The 17,332-nt window shown below is 54.8% G+C and overlaps 3 protein-coding genes across 8 annotated transcripts in view; 2 read left to right on the plus strand and 1 right to left on the minus strand.

The window, feature by feature from the left end:
• Window positions 1–17,332, minus strand: part of PLXNA3 (plexin A3) — a 217,448-nt gene that overhangs the window by 175,572 nt on the left and 24,544 nt on the right. The window lies entirely within an intron of this gene.
• SLC10A3 (solute carrier family 10 member 3) lies at window positions 3,388–7,423 on the plus strand. Of its 5 annotated transcripts, none has more exons than XM_027607832.1 (3): window positions 3,698–4,322; window positions 4,880–4,944; window positions 5,618–7,423. In XM_027607832.1, the coding sequence occupies exons 1-3, from the start codon at window positions 4,148–4,150 to the stop codon at window positions 7,187–7,189; spliced, it is 1,812 nt and encodes a 603-aa protein (XP_027463633.1). In that variant the 5' UTR covers window positions 3,698–4,147; the 3' UTR covers window positions 7,190–7,423. The 5 variants fall into 5 exon arrangements, with proteins under 5 accessions (XP_027463638.1, XP_027463637.1, XP_027463633.1 ...); XM_027607834.1 differs by having other exon boundaries at window positions 4,883–4,944; XM_027607837.1 differs by lacking the exons at window positions 3,698–4,322; window positions 4,880–4,944 and adding an exon at window positions 3,388–3,531.
• Window positions 8,079–10,865, plus strand: UBL4A (ubiquitin like 4A). The gene is made up of 4 exons (XM_027607851.1): window positions 8,079–8,221; window positions 8,382–8,487; window positions 8,681–8,895; window positions 9,012–10,865. Exons 1-4 carry the CDS (start codon window positions 8,174–8,176, stop codon window positions 9,120–9,122), a joined length of 480 nt encoding a protein of 159 aa, XP_027463652.1. The 5' UTR covers window positions 8,079–8,173; the 3' UTR covers window positions 9,123–10,865.

The raw sequence follows: 17,332 nt of genomic DNA on the forward strand, positions 1-17,332 counted from the left end.
AGCCAGGCGACCTTGAGGGGGCTGAGGCAGGGGCGAAGGACTTCATGAGTCCTGCTGTGGAGACGGGCTTCCCGAGCCCTCACCTCCTGGGAATTCATTGCCAACAGAATGTGAACAGAGTATCAAGAAAGGAAAGTATTTAAGGAGCAGGCAGAAGAGGAGCGAGAGGCCCCGGGACCGCCCAGGAGGAGAGGCTGCAGTTGGGATGCCAGGACCTCAAAGGTCAGGGAAGTGGAGACGCAAGGGGGGCCCGCATGCCGATCATAGAAGTCCACTCGCAGCCTGACCCTGAGCCAAGTGCTTTATGTGCATTCATTATTTATAGACTTTCTTTCTTAGAACAGTTTTAGGTTCGCAGCAAAGTTGAGCAGAAAGTACAGAGAGTTCCCACATCCCCAACCTACGCTGACATGTCGTCATCACCCAAACCCGAGTGGGCATTAGGGTTCCCTCTTGGTGTTCTACAGACTGTGGGTTTGACAAATGGGTAATGACATGTATCTACAACTGTAGTATCATACAAGTATTCACTTTTCAGCCTCTTATTATAGAAAATTTCAGACGTCCCCTGAAGGAGAACAGTATCACGGAACCCTGTGTATCCACTGGGCTGCCACATTGATCACCATGTGGCCAGTGTTCCATCTGCACCCCTCACAGCACATGGCACCTTAGTTCCTCCACTGGCACTCCGGTTATACACATAACTACCTGCATGGGCCTCATGACAGCCCTAGTGAGAAACGACTATCATCCCCATTTACAGGAGAGCGAAAAGTCCCTGGTGAGTTCAGGAGAATTCCACTGGAGCCGGGAGGTTAGAAGCCGGGTACGTGGGGCTCCGCAAGCGTTGGCAGCGTGTTCCCAAGTGAAACAGAACGTCACTGAAAGTCCACACTTGAGGCTGGGAGGCATGTGGGCCCCACTGTGCCTCTCGTACAACTGCTGTAATTGCCTGACCTTCCCCAAACATCCCCCAAGGGCCTACCCTGGACTGGGTTACATCTGGGAAGGTAGGAGTGAGCCCCAGTGATGGTCCCTTACTCCTCAGGGGGCTGTGTCCTCACTGGGAGTCGCCTGAATCACACAGATGGAAACAGCAAGCCCCTTTATTCTCCACTTGGCCCAACCCAGGCTAGGAAGCTGATGATGGTATGGAGCACAGCCTGCCCGAATTTCCAAAGTGGAGGTCAAGGTTTATCCTTCAGTCCTCCTCCCCCCCCGGGCACCAGGGCGGTGCCCCTCCCCCCACCTACCCTTCAGCACTTAGGTCATCTTTGTTATAAGTGCCAGGATCCCAACTCAAACTGACATAAGCAAAAATAAGTGATGACAGGGCTGGGGCACTTAGTGTTCCCATATTGGACCCCAACGCCCACAGGTGATTCTAGCCCCTATTACGTTATTAGGACATGAGCTCCCTCCATTTCTTGGCTCTACTTTTCTCTGTATTTGCTTCATTTTCAAACGTGCTGTCCCCCCCACATACAGTTTAGCAATCCCAGCTAAAAAGCTCCCACCGTCCCAGTACTTGTAGTACAAATCCCTGGGAACCGGCTCTCATTGGTCCAGATCAGATTATGGGCTTATCCTTGTGTCAGTCTGTCTGGCTCCACCTGGCTGCACCTAGGCATGTGCCCACCACAGAAGCCAGTGTCGGAGTGACCCACACCCGGACCTTGTGTACCAAGCGTGGAGGAGGGACAGCTCCCACAAAGAAAACTGAGGTGCTGTTACCCGATGCTGGGCAGGCAAAAATGAGAGTTGCCACCGCCTCCCTGTAAATACCAAATGCATGCCATACTTGTGCTTGTAGAGAACATGTCTTCCATGCGTGCTTATTTATCACATAGTATTCCTGAAGACAGCTGCCCGGAGACCAGGAAGAAAGCATACCTCCCAGGGTCGCCACTGTGCCCCTATTACACAGTACAGCGGCCGGTCTCCCATCTGAACTGCATTTATGGTTTGGCTGTCACTATCGTCTGTTCTATATGTTCTCTCAGTCCAGATGACTTACCTTTTGGAACTAGGTATCTTTGATTGATTTGTAGATGCCCTTTCCTCCTCTCCTGGGGCAAATTATTAGTCCCCTAAACCAACTACAAACATTCTCTTGCCTTTAAGTAGCCGTCCTTTTGTCCTGTAGAGGCCTCCCCATTGCCTCATATGCCAGACACCCCACCAGCCCACTCTGGCTTTTCAGGGAGGGCTGAAGTGATTGACAGTAATGGGGAGCAGCCTCCCAACTCCATTTACTCCCCCCTGAGCCCAGGCACCAATTCCCATTTAGTTGGATTATTAAAACACAGATTCCCTCCAGGGAGGACAAGTCTTTTAGGTTGTCCTTCCCCAGCTCTTCTGGCTGAGCCATTCCCCTTCTCCATCTGGCCGGTAATACCCGGTCCTCAGCCCCACCCCCACTGCCCTTTCGCAAACTGCCTCTTCGTTGCAGCATTGTGCCCAACGCTGGCCTCTCACCTGTGCCAGGCTGCTTCCGTCAGGACCCCCTCACCCTCATCTGAGAGGGATAGTATGGGGGATGTTCTGAGACACAGAGCACACACACACAAACGGCTTACGCCTTGCTGGTCCTCTGAGGCTCAAGAACAGCCTGGAGCTAGGGCCTCTGAATGTTTTTGATCGCTGACATAAATCAAACCCTCTTGAGCATACCCCCCACCACGTGTTTATCTGTTTACATATCACATATGCTACCCATCTGAAGTTTATGAAACACAATCTTTAAATAAGTAAAATGTATTTAAGTTTATACTAATAGTTTTATTATTAAAGTCATTATGTGCCTGAAAAAATAAAATACAGATGCTGATTTGTTTTGTGGACATTCTCAGCGATGTGTCTTCAGCACCTCCTGTGGGCCAGTACCTGTGACTCAGGACCCCTAGCCTCCATCACAGCTGTGACCAGTTTTCCCAGAGCAGGGGGTAGCCACTGTCCCACTGGCGGACTGATTGCAGTTGCCCAGCAGCCTTTCCGAACATGCAAATCCCCTTAGCCTCAGCACTTGCTTATTGTCTCTCCATGTCCTTTCTACACCCTCACCACCTCTTTGCCCAACTTAGGCCATCTGTTTGCATTCCTTTTCCGTGAAGCCTTCAGACCCTGCTAGTGGCGCCAAATAGTTTTGAAAGGCGGACAAGCCCACTGATGTCCCACAGTTTGGAAGTAGACACTCGGTCGTTGCTTGAACGAGGGAAGGTGGAACTAGGCGCAGCCTGACTTCTGGACTCCCACCACCACCAGCAGCCCCCCGGGGCGGCCGAGCCCTGCTTCCGGCTAAGCCTGTGTTCCACTGCCCCCGAGAGGCCGCAGAGTGGGCATGACCAGGGCTCCTACCCGGAGCCTGTCGCCCGGTCGCCAACTACAGAACACACTCGGACCAGCGACCCGAGAGGAAGCCCGTGTGGGCCAAGCACGACCCGGAAGGCGTCCGGGTCCGTGCGCGCGCGCCAACTCGTCGCTCCCAGATACGTCACATCCGCTCGGAACCGGCCCGGGTCGCCAGAGGTGAGGCAGCCGGCCGCCGCCGCGGGGGGGGGGGGGGGGGGGGGGCGGAGCCTCGGCGGGGCGAGGCGGGGCCCCCAGCGGGCCCAGCTCGCAGGCGTCCGCCGGCCGGGCAGGCGCTGGGCCCGGCGCCGAGCTCCCGGGCCTCGGCGGCAGGTGAGAGCTTTGGGCCGGAAAGGGCGGGCGGAAGGCGGCCCCCGGCCCCGGCCAGGGACGGGCGCGGCCGCAGGGCCTGGGAGTGGCGTGAGGGCCACTGGCGCGATCCGGGGACCGCCCGGGCGGCTCACCCGCCTGCCGACTGCAGGACGGCAGCGCGAGCGCGGCGGCGGCGGCGGCGGGGCGCAGCTCCCTCCTCGGTTCGCGCTCGCGCTCTGTGCCCAACCCGGCAACTTCCGGACTCCCGGGTAGGGAGGAGCCCCGGGTCGGCAATGCCAGCTGTCCTAACACCGAACACACACGGCCGGTGTGGAGAAAGCGGTCGGCCCAGGGTTCCCTCCCCTGCCTTGGGGTGCATCTGCTCAAACTCTTCCAGTCCCTCAAGCAGAAATGGTGTGGGTTCTGGGCCGGAACCCTCTTGCAGTGACTCAAAGCCGCCAGCCGTACTGGAAGGACAGGGTGGATGGCCCTTAGCCTCCTCTCCCTTCTGAACTGGTTCACACCACCCCAGTGGCTTCAGTCCCGGGTGCTGTCGTCTTTTCCCTGTGACTCCCCTCCGCTTTGCTTCTCATACTTCCTCTGGTTTTCCTGCCTCCCTCTTCCGCGGTGGGATGCAAAGCTGGACCAAGGCCTCCAGGGTAAGTGACCCAAACTCCAAGCCAGCAGAGGCCATGGCATGCAGGGGTGGGGGAACTTTCCCAGGGATGAGCTTTTTGCTTACCCTGCCCTTCCCCAGCTCCCCAGTCTCAGATAAGGGGAAACAGTGCCAAAGACTGATAGATACGGAGGGGCAAGGGTCTCTTCCAGGACTGGGGCACTGCAGCGAGGCACTGTGAGGCAACCAAGAGTAGTGAGGCCAAACCACTGTGTCCCTGCCCTGGTTGCCCCAGTTCCAGCAGGTGATGCCGACTGCCCAGATTGAGAAGTGGAAGCAGACAGACCTTTCATCCTGAGGCACCCTCCCCCCACCCAAAAACACTTACAGTCCCACTGGAAGGTCTAGGCTTTGGTAGGGCCTCATGTGGGCATGATAAGGAGCCCCTGGACTCCAGACAGAGCCTCTCAGACGTGACACAGTGCTTCTAGGAGCTCAAATTCTGGGGACTGCCAGAGGAGTGGGAGCTCTGACAGGAGGAAGAAAAGCACCTGGCCAACACAGTGGTCCTATCTGACCCCCTCCTGCTTCCCCTTCTAGCAGTTTCCTTGGGGAGAGAGGACCTGCTGTCTACCCCAGGACCCCCATCTCACCACTGTCGGCAGGTAGGGGAGACCAGGTAGCCACAGCAGCACCATTCACAACTGCATGTCGTGGTAGATGTCAGCCCCTGAGGCCTTCGGCCAGATGGTTACCCACTCACCGCACACACTACTTTACCGGCTGCTTTCTGCCTGGCCGACGATGCTCAAACACCCTGATGGCCTCTCACATGTGGCCCAAGCCAGTGTTTCAGCACCCACCTCTCAGCAGGCTGGTCTCCTTGCCATCCCCATGCAGCCTTTCAGAGATTTCATCCTGGGTGCGGTGTCCCTGTGGCCCCTCTGTGTCTCTGTCAGCCGAAGCCCGTGGGGAACAGGCTGGTGGTGACAGGGTTGGGAGTGGCTCTCCCAAATCCCTTGGTATCAGGACCTTTCTGCGTGTTCACTGTGCTAGAAAAGGCCAGGGAAAGCAGCAGGTAGCAGCAGTCTGAAAGGCAACTCCTCTCTGTAGATGGCCCCTCTGGGTGAGGGATGGGAAGCTTGAGGCAGGTATGCTGGGGAAGGGGACAGCCAAATGGCACTCAAGGGCCAGCACTAGGCATTGCCTTTCTGTTCCTGGGTTTGGTGCTAGGGGCTCTGCTGGGTCTCCCCGTAGTGGGCTTCCAGATTCCCTTGCTCCTGGACTCACAGCTGCTCACCCTTACCAGCCACCTTTCTCTGTCCCTTCTGTCCTCAGGAAGAGCTCTGCCATCAAAGAACACAGCACAGGGCCAGGCCCGGCCCATGGGCCCTTCTCCAGACAACCCGACGGCACCAGTGGGGCTGCTCTCCTAAGCCACAGAGGGCCTGGGCACACGGTCCTCTGGGAGGAGCCATGGTGTTTAGGAGGGGCAGGGGCAACTCCCAGTGGTGGCCTGGACTGGGAGGTGGGGGAGGTTGCCCTCGCCCCCTAGGCATGTTCAGGGCTTTCTTGCTACTTGTCAGCCTGCCTTTGGGAGCCCGGGGAATAGCCAGTGCCAACCTCAGCACACCTCTGGGCCATACTGTGCCACTGACAGGGGGCCAATACTTGAGCATTGGGGATGGCTCTGTGATGGAATTTGAATTCCCAGAAGAGAGCGAGGGCATCATTGTAATCTCGAGCCAGTACCCAGGCCAGGGCAACAGGACAGGGCCTGGCCCCATGCTGAGGGTCACCTCCTTGGACACAGAGGTGCTGACCATCAAGAATGTGAGTGCCATAACCTGGGGTGGTGGGGGCGGCTTTGTGGTGAGCATCCACTCGGGCCTGCCTGGGCTGGCCCCACTCCACATCCAGCTCCTGGACCCCCACGAGGCCCCGCCCATGCTAATTGAGGAACGGAGAGATTTCCGCATCAAGGTCTCACCTGCTGAAGACACCCCCACCACCCTTGGCACCGACTTCATCCACTTCTCGGAGAACCCAATACTCTACTTGCTCTTGCCTCTTATCTTTGTCAACAAGTGTTCATTTGGGTGCAAAGTAGAACTCGAGGTTCTGAAGGGGCTCCTGCAGAGCCCCCAGCCCATGCTGCTGGGCCTCCTAGGCCAGTTCCTGGTCATGCCCTTCTATGCTTTCCTGATGGCCAAGGTCTTCATGCTGCCCAAGGCCCTGGCTCTAGGCCTCATCATCACCTGCTCGTCGCCTGGCGGCGGGGGTAGCTACCTCTTCAGCCTCCTCCTTGGAGGGGACGTCACCCTGGCCATTTCCATGACTTTCATCTCAACAGTGGCTGCCACCGGTTTCCTGCCATTGTCCTCAGCCATCTACAGCCGCCTGCTCAGCATCCATGAAACACTCCACGTGCCCATCTCCAAGATCCTGGGGACCCTGCTGTTCATCGCCATCCCCATAGCAGCAGGCGTGGTGATCAAGTCCAAGCTCCCCAAGTTCTCCCAGTTGCTGCTGCAGGTCATCAAGCCCTTCAGCTTTGTGCTTCTCCTGGGTGGCCTCTTCCTGGCCTACCGCATGGGGGTCTTCATCCTGGCAGGCGTCAGGCTGCCCATCGTGCTGGTGGGCCTCACAGTGCCCCTGGTTGGCCTCCTGGTGGGCTATTGCCTGGCCACATGCCTGAAGCTGCCAGTGGCCCAGCGGCGGACGGTCAGCATTGAGGTAGGGGTACAGAACAGCGTGCTGGCCTTGGCCATGCTGCAATTGTCCCTCCGTCGCCTTCAAGCAAACTACGCCTCCCAGGCCCCCTTCATTGTAGCACTAAGTGGCACCTCAGAAATGCTGGCCTTGGTCATTGGCCACTTCATCTATAGCAACCTGTGCCCAGTCCCCTGAGGCCCCTGGGTCAAGCTTTCACCACCCTTCGCCCCCCACCCTCCACCCACTGTACCCACAGTTCTTGTGTACCAAAGGCCTTCAGCTCTCATGCACTATGCACTCAGAAAAAAAATCCAGGCTTATTTTTTTTACTGGTTTTTTATTCTCCAGCTTTCAGTGCCAAAGAGGCCATGCTGAGTTAGGTAGGTGGGCACTGTTCAGAAGATATATTTCAATAAAAGAGAGAAGCAAGCTTGGGTGCCTTCCAGTCTTTGCCCTTAGGGGTCTGGGGGTGGGGGGTGGGGGGTAGGAAGGGTGTGGCTGGGTAGATGTGGGCCAGGTTGGAGGACTGGCTTGTGTGACGATGGTGACCTCTGCACAGACTCCCTCAACCCTCCTTCCCCATGCATCCCCTGTCTGTTAGACGCGGTCCCTTACTGTTCGAGAATGAGCGTGAGAGGATGAGGGCAGAGGCCGGGCTCCCCAGCCAGCTCTCAAGCTCAGTTGATTTTCTGCAGCCAGGCCAGAAGAGAGGAGGCAGAAGGCCCTCGGGCAGTGGGGCACTGGGGCCATTACGTGGACTCCTGAGCGAGAATCGGGGTTTGCACGACTTGCCCCACCAGTCCGCTGGGGGCAACCATACTCCTGGCCCTCCCAACCCCCTCCCCAAGCCCCAGCTCCCACAGGAAGCCAACCTGGCCCAACTCGCTCCTCCTCCCTCTCGTGGCGGACTTCCAGGCACCGTCGCCGTAGGGAAATTTGTCAGTCCGCGCGGTCCCTGTGCGTTCACGAGGCGGGACTCCAAGGTGACTCCTCCCGGGCCGACAGGGGTGGGCCGAGCCGGGCCGCGCGGGGCGGGGCGGGAAGGGGGCGGGGCCGGGCCGCGCCCCTCGCGCTGCTTCCGGTGGCGGCGGGCGGTTCCGGCGCGCGCCCGGGGCGGCGGCGCGTAGCGGGGGGCCGTTGGGGTGCGCGCCCGCCGCAGTGGACGCCGCCGCGGCCGCCATGCAGCTGACAGTGAAAGCGCTTCAGGGCCGCGAGTGCAGCCTGCAGGTAGCGTCACCGGGCCCCAGTCACCGTGCCGGCTCGCGCACTCACCACCCCCTGGGCGCGGGGATGGGCCGGGCCGAGGGCGGGGATGGGGAGGCCGGGAGAGCCTCCCTCGACGGGAGCCGCGGACTCAACCCCTGCCTCGTACCCTCGGCCCGGCCAGGTGTCGGAGGACGAGCCGGTGTCCACGCTGAAACATCTGGTTTCTGAGAAGCTCAACGTCCCCGTGCGCCAGCAGCGGCTGCTGTTCAAGGGCAAGGCCCTGGCAGGTACCCGGGAAGAGGAGACGCCCAGGGAGCCCCGCAGGAATTCAGGGGACGGGGTGTCTAGGCCGAGCCCGGGAAGGAGTGTGATGGATGGGGTGCTGGCCATTCTACCCTCAGGGAGGTGACTGAACCCTCCTCAGACAGATGCTGCAGAGCTTCGCCGTGGGTAACGACTCCATCAATCTCTCTTTGGCAGATGGGAAAAGACTCTCCGATTACAGCGTTGGGCCCAATTCCAAGCTCAACCTAGTGGTCAAACCTCTGGAGAAGGTGTTACTGGAAGAAAGCAGCGCCCGGAGACTGGCCGAGGTCCCACCACCGTCCACACCAGCCTGGCAGCTGATCTCCAAAGTCCTGGCCCACCACTTCAGTGCTGCAGATGCCAGCAGAGTCCTGGATCAACTACAGAGGGTGAGAAGGGCGGCCCAGGACATCCACTCCCTGCCCAGCTGTGCCCATCCCCTGCCTCGGTCATAGGGTACCCCCCAACCGGCACCCCCTGAATCCTTCTGGCCTTCTCTCCTCAGGATTATGAGAGGTCCCTGAACCGCCTGACGCTGGATGACATCGAACGCTTGGCTAACCGCTTTCTGCACCCCGAAGTGACTGAAGCTATGGAGAAGGGGTTCTCCAAATAGGATTCTCAGAGTGTGGGGAGGAGCCCGGCCAGGCCACAAGCTGCATGTAGCATTAAATGTGTTCTCCTGTTGCAATTTGGCTCATAATCATCATCATCATCATCACCATCATCACCGCCGGCAGGTACCTGGGTGCCCATACCTGGTTCTCGCTAGGTGCCAGGCACAGCTCACAGCACTTGACATGGGTTTGCTCCCACACCTCACACAAAAGGTAAGACAACGAGGCACCTAGCAGTAAAGTGGGGGAGCCAGCGTCTGAGTGCAGCCAGCTTCTAGAAATGCCTCAGGGTGCAAAGGAACAAAGGGGCTGTTTGGACGGGTTCCAAGGGTTGGGCTTTGGCCTATCATGTTTAGCCCACTGAGAATAAACCCTCTAGAAACTCTTCCTCAGGCCTGAAAGGGGAAGCAGCTGGCCCCTGCTGCCCAGCCCTGTCACCTGACCTCAGAACAGGTTCGGGACATTGGCAGGAGGCCAAGTGACAGAGAGCCCCGGGGCCCCCTCAGCCGCTGCAGCCAGTGAGCACTCGACAAGGAAAAGCAGGTCAGGGAGTTGGGGACCTCTGCGGTATGACCTCAGGCAAGTCCCTGTGCCACGTCGGTCCCTAGTTGTTAACTCTGCACAATGGGGGCCACTCTTGAAAGCTCCTTTTCCTTCATCCTTACCCAGCCCCGGGGTGAGAGGTCTGCAGCCCTCCCCCTGTACTCCATAAACAGGCCAAAAACCGAGCAATGGCCAAGCACGGCCCAGAGATGCGATGTCCTGGCCCTTCACGTCACAGCTCTTTGGGTACTCCCTCTGCTTGTCTCCCCCTGGACGTGAGCATTTCTCATCTCTGAGGGATGACAGGTGATTGACTTGAGGTCACTCAGCCTTGGCCAGGCTCCCACACCCTGCGTTCACCCACAATGTGGAAATGGACCCTTCCCCTGCCGCACGGATACAGGGCCTTTCACTCTGCACACGCCTCACTGCCTAAGAGGAACCCTCAGAGTGCCGGGGAGGGGGTAGAAACCCGGGCTGGTGGCGCTGACCCTCCCACCTTGCCTGGTGTATGGGCACTAGAGGTCACTAGGCACCTGCTGCTTGGCAGAGGATACCTCGGGCTGTCAAGGCTAGAAGGAAGCTGCCCTCCTGCCTGGGCCCCATGGGGTGAATGCTGGGTCCCCAGGCTGGGAAGACAGAGGCCCAATGGGCGAAGGCTTTGAAGAGCAGAAGAAAGTCCCTGGCTCCGCCCAAGAGCTGGGAATATCAAACAGCAGGGCCCGCTAAGAAGCTGGTGTGGTCTGGCAGCTCATGTGATACTTACCAGAGCTCTCATTTTATTTTGAGTCAGGAAATTTTTGTTGAAATTTTGAATCCCACTAAAGGTGAACGTGAGACTGACTCTTACCCAAAAGGAACTATATTAGCCAGGCTGCTTTGGGTTTCCAATAATTGGTTTAACCATGGAAGAAATTGGTTTAAACAATAAAGGAAACATTGGTTTACCAAACAGAGAAGTCCAGGGGTATTGGCAGCAGATGGACAATTTCACCAAATACCCAGTTTCTTCCTACCTCCCCTCTGCACCCTGAAGTGTCTGCTCCATCCCAGGCCGTTGCCTCGGGAGCAAAAGATGGCTGCTTGCAGTTTCCACTGAATCTTGTTCACAGCCAGCAAGGAGCACCTTCTCACCCTGTAGTGTATCTTCTTCCTCTGATGCCCCCAGCAAATAAACGCTGTGCTTGTATTAGTCAGAATCAGGTCATGCTCCAATCATTTTGGCCAGCGCTGGGGTGGGTGGTGGGAGGCTAGCCCCCTGGATACCCGTGGGCGGGAGGGAGAGGGGGATTCGCTACAAAAGCCAGGGCTAAATGGTGGCCCCAAGCAGCAACTGTTCACTGCAGGGGAGTGACAGAGATATGTGTATTTCAACCGGACCCTAGAGATGGTCGTTGAGTCCCTTGTGCCCGTGCCCTCCTGGCTCAGGAGTGACAAGAACCCTCTGGTGATTAGGAACCATCCACTGGACACTTGGACGTGGGGGTCAGGAACTCAGCCGGGGGATCAGGATGGACATAGAGGCAGGAATGAGATCTTCAGGGTGTATGGTGGGACCCTGATGGAGGAGTTGACTGGGACCCCGGCCCAGTCCAGTTCCAGAGCCCTGTGCAGCCTTCTACAATGACGATCAGGAGTTAGGTGTGGATAGGATGTCCTAGGGTCTCTGAGGACAGATGACGTGGCTTCCCAGAGAATGTAGCATGAAAAGAGAAGAGAGGATTGGGCCTTGAGGCATTTTACCAACTGGAGACATGGTAAAGGCCAAGGAGCTTCCTGACAGTAAGCCACAGGGAAAGGTCAGTATGAGAAGCCAAGAACACCCTTCCAGAAAGCGGGGTGTAGTCTGGTACTGCCAAGAGGCATTAATAACAAAAAGTCATTGGTGATGTTGGGGAGCAAGAAGTGGCTGCACGGTGGGGAGGGAAGAAGGTGGTGACAGTGACTGGGGACCCCACATTCTGGAAGCTTGTCTGTGCACAAGTGTGTAGCTGTGGCTGGGCAGGGATGGGCAGGCAAAGGAGGGAAGACAGGAGGGGAAAGGATGCTGCAGGGCTGGGAGTGGGAGGCCCAGGGGGAAGGGGCCTGTGCTGTCAGGGGAGGAGACCATAGGCTGCACCCTGCCTTTGCCCCTAGAGTCTAGGCGTGGCCCCGTGTACACCTGCAGGCTCTGAATGCTGTGATTCTTCAACAGGGGTCGCAATGCTTAAGGCCAGCACTGTATCCCTCTGAACCAAGTGTCCACCCGGGAGGGGGGTACTGACCCACCTGCTACCCTTTGTGCCCTGGCCACTGTGGATTCCTGAGGCCCACTGCCTGCCCCCTTGGGGAGGGGCCTCGGGACAGCCCCTACCCCTGGGGGCACAGTGCACCGTACGGGCCCTGCTATTAATTGCAATGATACCAGGAGACAACAGGATGAGTGAAGGGCCCAGCTGAAGGGGCCTCTCAGACAGAAATGGTCTGGAACCTAGAATGAGATGCTTGTGGTGCCATTTCCCAAGGGCGCACAGGAGGAGGGGCAGACCCAGGAAAGCAGCATTTGCTTTGGGGTGGGGCTCATTGAGTTGGAGGTAGCCAAGCAACTAGGCTGTTCCCCACAATTTGCTGGCACCTTCAGGCCTCCTGCACAGGCCTGGCTAAAACTGGGCCTTGCCAACTCTGATAGGTTCAACAGGGGTGCAGCTTAGCCGGGCCAGGCTCTCCCCGGAGCAGATATGACAGCGGTAGCCAGCTCCAGACCTCGGGGCCCTGAAAAGCCTGCAGGAGAGACAACCACCCTTGCCCACCTCCAGGGCTCCTGGGGAACCACCCTGTCTGCATGCCCCTCTCAGGTGTTCACTCCTTCTCTAGCTCCTTTGCTGGTTCTTTCCCCCAACAAACTCTACCTCGTAATGTGGGGAGCTCCAGGGCCCTGTCCCCAGACCACTCCTCTCTCTATCACTTCCCAAGGGAGCTTGTCCACCTTCATTCCCATTTCTGTGCTTCGCTCCTGGCCCTCTTTCCTGAGCTCCAGGCCACATCTCTAGAGCGACTGAGACAGCTCCTGGCCCTCCTGCAGATAGCTCATTCATTCCTTCAGGACACATTCACTGAGCACCCACCATGTCCCAAATGCTGGCAACGCCAGCACTGGAAGACACAGCTCCTTCCCTCGTGGCACTTCAGCAGCCCCTCAGCGAGCACATTTTCTTCGCAGCCTGCCTCAGTGAATGGCAATAGCACTCAGCCAGACTTTTAACAACAGGAAGCAGGAGGCCACCTGTGTCTCTCAAAACTCTCCCTTCTCCATAGGCAATCAGGCAACAATATTTTTTTTATTTATTTACTTGTTGAGAGAGAGAGAGCGCACAAGCAGGGGGAGCTGCAGGCAGAGGGAGAAGCAGGCTCCCCGCTGAGCAGGGAGCCGGATGTGGGACTCCATCCCAGGACCCCAGGACCCTGGGATTGTGACCTGAGCCGAAGGCAGACGCGTCACTCACTGAGCCACCCAGGCGTCCCAAGCAACAGTATTTTTGAAAGAATCCAGAGCACTTGCCTTGTAGAATGTTCCAGAGTCTAGATTTTCCTGATACCTTCCTCATTAGATTCAGCTTAAGTGCTTTGAGAAGTTGCTATGTCCTTTCCCCTCCCTGCTCCAACAGCTTCAAGAGGCATTGGGGTCAGGCTGTCCCACTGTTGGGGAGGCTCAGTTTGGTCACATGGTCAAGGTCATGTCTGACATGCCTCACAAAGTTGCATCTTCCTTTCCTAAAGCACAAGTAGTCTGGGGTAATACCTTGCGACCATGTGACTATCTTATTCCCCGACAACCTCTGTCTGCTGGTTTTACCTTACAAGTAGGATCCTTGCCTGAATGAATTGCACTGATAGCTTCACAATGGTGGTTTGCTGATACTTGCTTGCTGTCTACAATTATCAGTTGGCAGCATTTCTCTTGAAAGAGCTTTCCTTTTTCCCTGCTCTCTTTTCTTGATTATCATGGTAGATGCATCGGGGTTTTCTTATTCAATGACTTAGAATCCAAGAATATTGTTTTGGGGGGTAATTTTTATTGGACTATAGCATGCATACAGTAACATGCATTATTCATCAATGTACAGCTCAATGGATTCTTAAACTAAATACACCCATGTGTCTGTCCCCTCAATATCAAAATCTAGTACATTGCCAGCACTCCAGCACCACCCTTGGTGCTCCCTTCCCAGTCATACTCCTCTCCGAAAGGTTTAATATCCTTTCAGATGATCACATTGTTCTAGCTGTGGTTCTTTCTGCTTGGCTCCCGTGTCCCTTGGCCATGCCTCATCCTTTTGTGTTTCAAGCACTTACTTACTTTTTGGCACTACAAAGTGCTCCAGGCTTATCTTGTATTTTTTTCCTGCCCCAGCTCTAGAAGCAGCCATTTCTCCAAGAAGCTCTGGCTCCTTTTAGCGGAGAATGGTATTGAGAAACCGAGGTTTGGTTGTAAGGTGTGTTCATTGCTACTGGAATGTCATTGCTTCTAGGCTCTTCTACCACACAAAACCAGGAAAACGTATTATTTAAGTTCATACTGCAGTCCTCAATTCCAATCCAACATCACAGTTCTTTCCCACCTTCCCTCATGCAACAGTGAGAATTCTGGTTCCTGACAACATCAATATATTTATTCATTTGATCCACCGGGTAGTCTATCTTGAAGTACACCCAAAATGGCTTCACTGTAATCTCATCATTACCATTGCTGAGAGCAAACATACTAAGAATAAGGTCAGTTCTTTTGTCCTTAGAATATATCCTGTGCAGGGATATACAAGCAGAAAAGTGATTTAAAAGTCACCTAGGGGCCCCTGGGTGGCTCAGTCGGTTAAGCATCTGCCTTCGGCTCAGGCCATGATCCCAGGGTCCTGGGATTGAGTCCCGCATCGGGCTCCCTGCTCGGCGGGGAGCCCGCTTCTCCCTCTCCCGCTCCCCCCTGTTGTGCTCTCTCTCTCTCTCGCTCTCTCTCATTCTCTCTCTCCCTCAAATAAATAAATAAAATCTTTAAAAAAAAAAAAGTCACCTGAATTATTTTCTCTGTGTGGCTTTGTTATAATTTGGATATGCAGTTAGGCTCATTTGTTTTGTTTGTTTTCATTTGTTTTTGGTTTTACATTTGATTTTTTTTAATTTCCCAAATGTACTTTTTGTTCAAAGTCAAAACGACACAAAATGGTATGATCCAAGAAATCCCACACCATCTCACCTCCCGGTAGGTGACTATTTTCAGTTTCAGGTTTCTCCTTCCTTTTTTTTTTTTCTAATAAGCATGTGTGTCTGTGAGAGAGAGTGTGTGTGTGTGTGTCCTTTGCACTTTGCTTTTTTTTTCCCACAACAATATATCCTGGAAATCATTTCATTTTTCACTAGGGATTTTCCTTTTTTTTACTGCTGCTCAGGACTATTGTATGAATGTACCATAGTTGATTTCACCAGTTCCCTGCTGATGGGCATGTATATGGTGTCCAGTAGTTTTCTAGGACCAATTATCTTACAGAGAGTGATTTTGTGCATATGTTGTTCCATATTTGTGAATTAACTGCCTATATGTGGGATTGCTGGGTCCAGACAGTGATGACTTTTGTACTTAATACTCTCTTTCATTAAACAAGCAGCAAACCTTGTACTCCAGAAACTGCACTGATGGGAGTGCCTGGGTGGCTCAGTCAGTCAAGCATCTGACTCGATATTCTTCATTTCCGCTCCAATCATGATCTCAGTGTCTCGACATCCAGCCCCGTGTTGGGCTCCCTGCTCAGTAGGGAGTCTGCTTCTCTCTCTCTCCCTCTGCGCCTCCCCCTGCTCATGGCCTCTCTAAAATAAATAAATAAATCTTTAAAAAGAAACTGCACAGAACTAAAAAAAAAAAAAAAAAAAAAAAGGTACCAGAGAGATTTACGAACGATATAAAAGTAAAGAAAACAAGATTGTCATTTCGGATTATGATAAATGCCATGCAGTAGACTGAAATGGGCAAATGTGATGAATGGTGCCTGGGAAGAGTATGTTCGATTGGTGACCCAGAAGGCCCTTCAAAGGTGACACTGGAGCCAAGATCCTAATGACAAGGAGGAGCCAACCATGGGAAGGTTTGTGGACAGTCTTCCAAATAGAAAAATAAATGCAAAGGGGTAGGGGCAGGCCACCCTCGGTCAGGAACAAAGAGAAGGCCCCACAGGCTATACAGAGAATGCAGGAGCAGACAGGTGAGGGTATGGATGGATGAGCTGGGAGCTCAGGTCACACAGAGTTGAGGTTTTTTGAAGATTTATTTATTCATTTTTGAGAGGGGGGAGGGGCAGAGAGAGAGAGAGACAATCAGAGAATCTCAAGCAGACTTCCTGCTGAGCATGGAGCCCAATGCTGTGCTAGATCTCATGGCCCTGAGATCATGACCTGAGCTGAAACCGAGAGTTGGCCGCCTAACCAATTGAGCCACCCAGGCGCCCCCACACAGAGTTTTTATAAGCTACGTCAAGGAGTTTAGATACGATTCCAAGGGCAATGGAAAATCATTTTAGGATTTTAAACAGGGATGCAATGTGATGTGACTTATTTTTAAAAATTAAGAGGTAATTCTGTTGTGTGGAGAACAGGCTGTAGAGGAGCAAGTATAGTAGAAAACCAGTCAGGAAGCTGTTGAAGGAGTTGGACAGATGGTGGCTTCCACTTGGGACTAGCAATGGAGAGGGAGGGACGTGGTCTGACAGGGTCTGTTTTGAGGGGAGATCCTGCAGGATTTGATGATATAGTTCAGTTTTATGTCATTCCCTATGATTACCAAAGGAGGAACACAGAAAACTAACACAACATTCCACAGTGGAATCTCATGTCACATTAAAAACACCTTTTTGATTTATGGGGGTGCCCGGCCGGGCACCGGACTCTTGGTCTGGGGGACATGAGTTTTTTGCCCCACGTCGGGTGTAGAGACTACTTAAAAAAAATAAAAGAGGGCGCCTGGGTGGCTCAGTCGTTAAGCGTCTGCCTCCGGCTCAGGTCATGATCCCAGGGTTCTGGGATCGAGCCCCACATCGGGCTCCCTGATCAGCGGGGAGCCTGCTTCTCCCTCTCCTTCTGCTTGTGTTCCCTCTCTCGCTGTCTCTCTCTCTCTCTCAAATAAATAAATAAAATCTTTAAACAAAAATAAAAATAAAAGAGAAAATGAAAAGAAAGAAATGTCATGTAAGATCACTCTCGGCCTTTTGGCGGGGAAGAAAAACCCCAAAGGAACTCGAAATCCCCCACAATGCCACCACACGGAGATGATGGGTATTTACACTTGGGGGTATTGTTTCAGGCTTTCTGTGCATCTATCTATACCGTAGTTTACTAAGTGATTTCCGCTTTGCATTCTGGTTTCGCCCCTAGGACATGACTCCCGTTTTCCACGGCCACTACTTGAGTTCCGGGGGCGACCACATCTCTCCTCGCCTCCGCGCGGCTCTGCCCGCTGGCAGGCTTGCCCTCCCACAGGAGCCACTTAGTGATCTTTCCAAGACGCAGATCTGATCCGCTCATCTCAGGGGTCGCCCCCTCTGAAGGCCACTTTGGGTTCCCCACCTGTACCGGTGATGGGGGCGGGGGGCGGCCCGGTGTCCCTCGTGGGCTCTCTCCCATCTCCCATCCACGAATCGCGGCAAAA

Source organism: Zalophus californianus, chromosome X (assembly GCF_009762305.2).
Source record: "Zalophus californianus isolate mZalCal1 chromosome X, mZalCal1.pri.v2, whole genome shotgun sequence".
Lineage (NCBI taxonomy): Eukaryota > Metazoa > Chordata > Mammalia > Carnivora > Otariidae > Zalophus > Zalophus californianus.

Excerpts from the sequence above, each read along its gene's own strand:
- SLC10A3 (XM_027607832.1), top strand. The coding sequence starts at position 4,148 with ATGGCCCTTAGCCTCCTCTCCCTTCTGAACTGGTTCACACCACCCCAG. Across the intron at positions 4,323-4,879 it reads GCTGGACCAAGGCCTCCAGG|CAGTTTCCTTGGGGAGAGAG; the intron begins GTAAGTGACCCA and ends TTCCCCTTCTAG. Across the intron at positions 4,945-5,617 it reads CATCTCACCACTGTCGGCAG|GAAGAGCTCTGCCATCAAAG; the intron begins GTAGGGGAGACC and ends TTCTGTCCTCAG.
- UBL4A (XM_027607851.1), top strand. The coding sequence starts at position 8,174 with ATGCAGCTGACAGTGAAAGCGCTTCAGGGCCGCGAGTGCAGCCTGCAG. Across the intron at positions 8,222-8,381 it reads GCCGCGAGTGCAGCCTGCAG|GTGTCGGAGGACGAGCCGGT; the intron begins GTAGCGTCACCG and ends CGGCCCGGCCAG. Across the intron at positions 8,896-9,011 it reads TCCTGGATCAACTACAGAGG|GATTATGAGAGGTCCCTGAA; the intron begins GTGAGAAGGGCG and ends TTCTCTCCTCAG.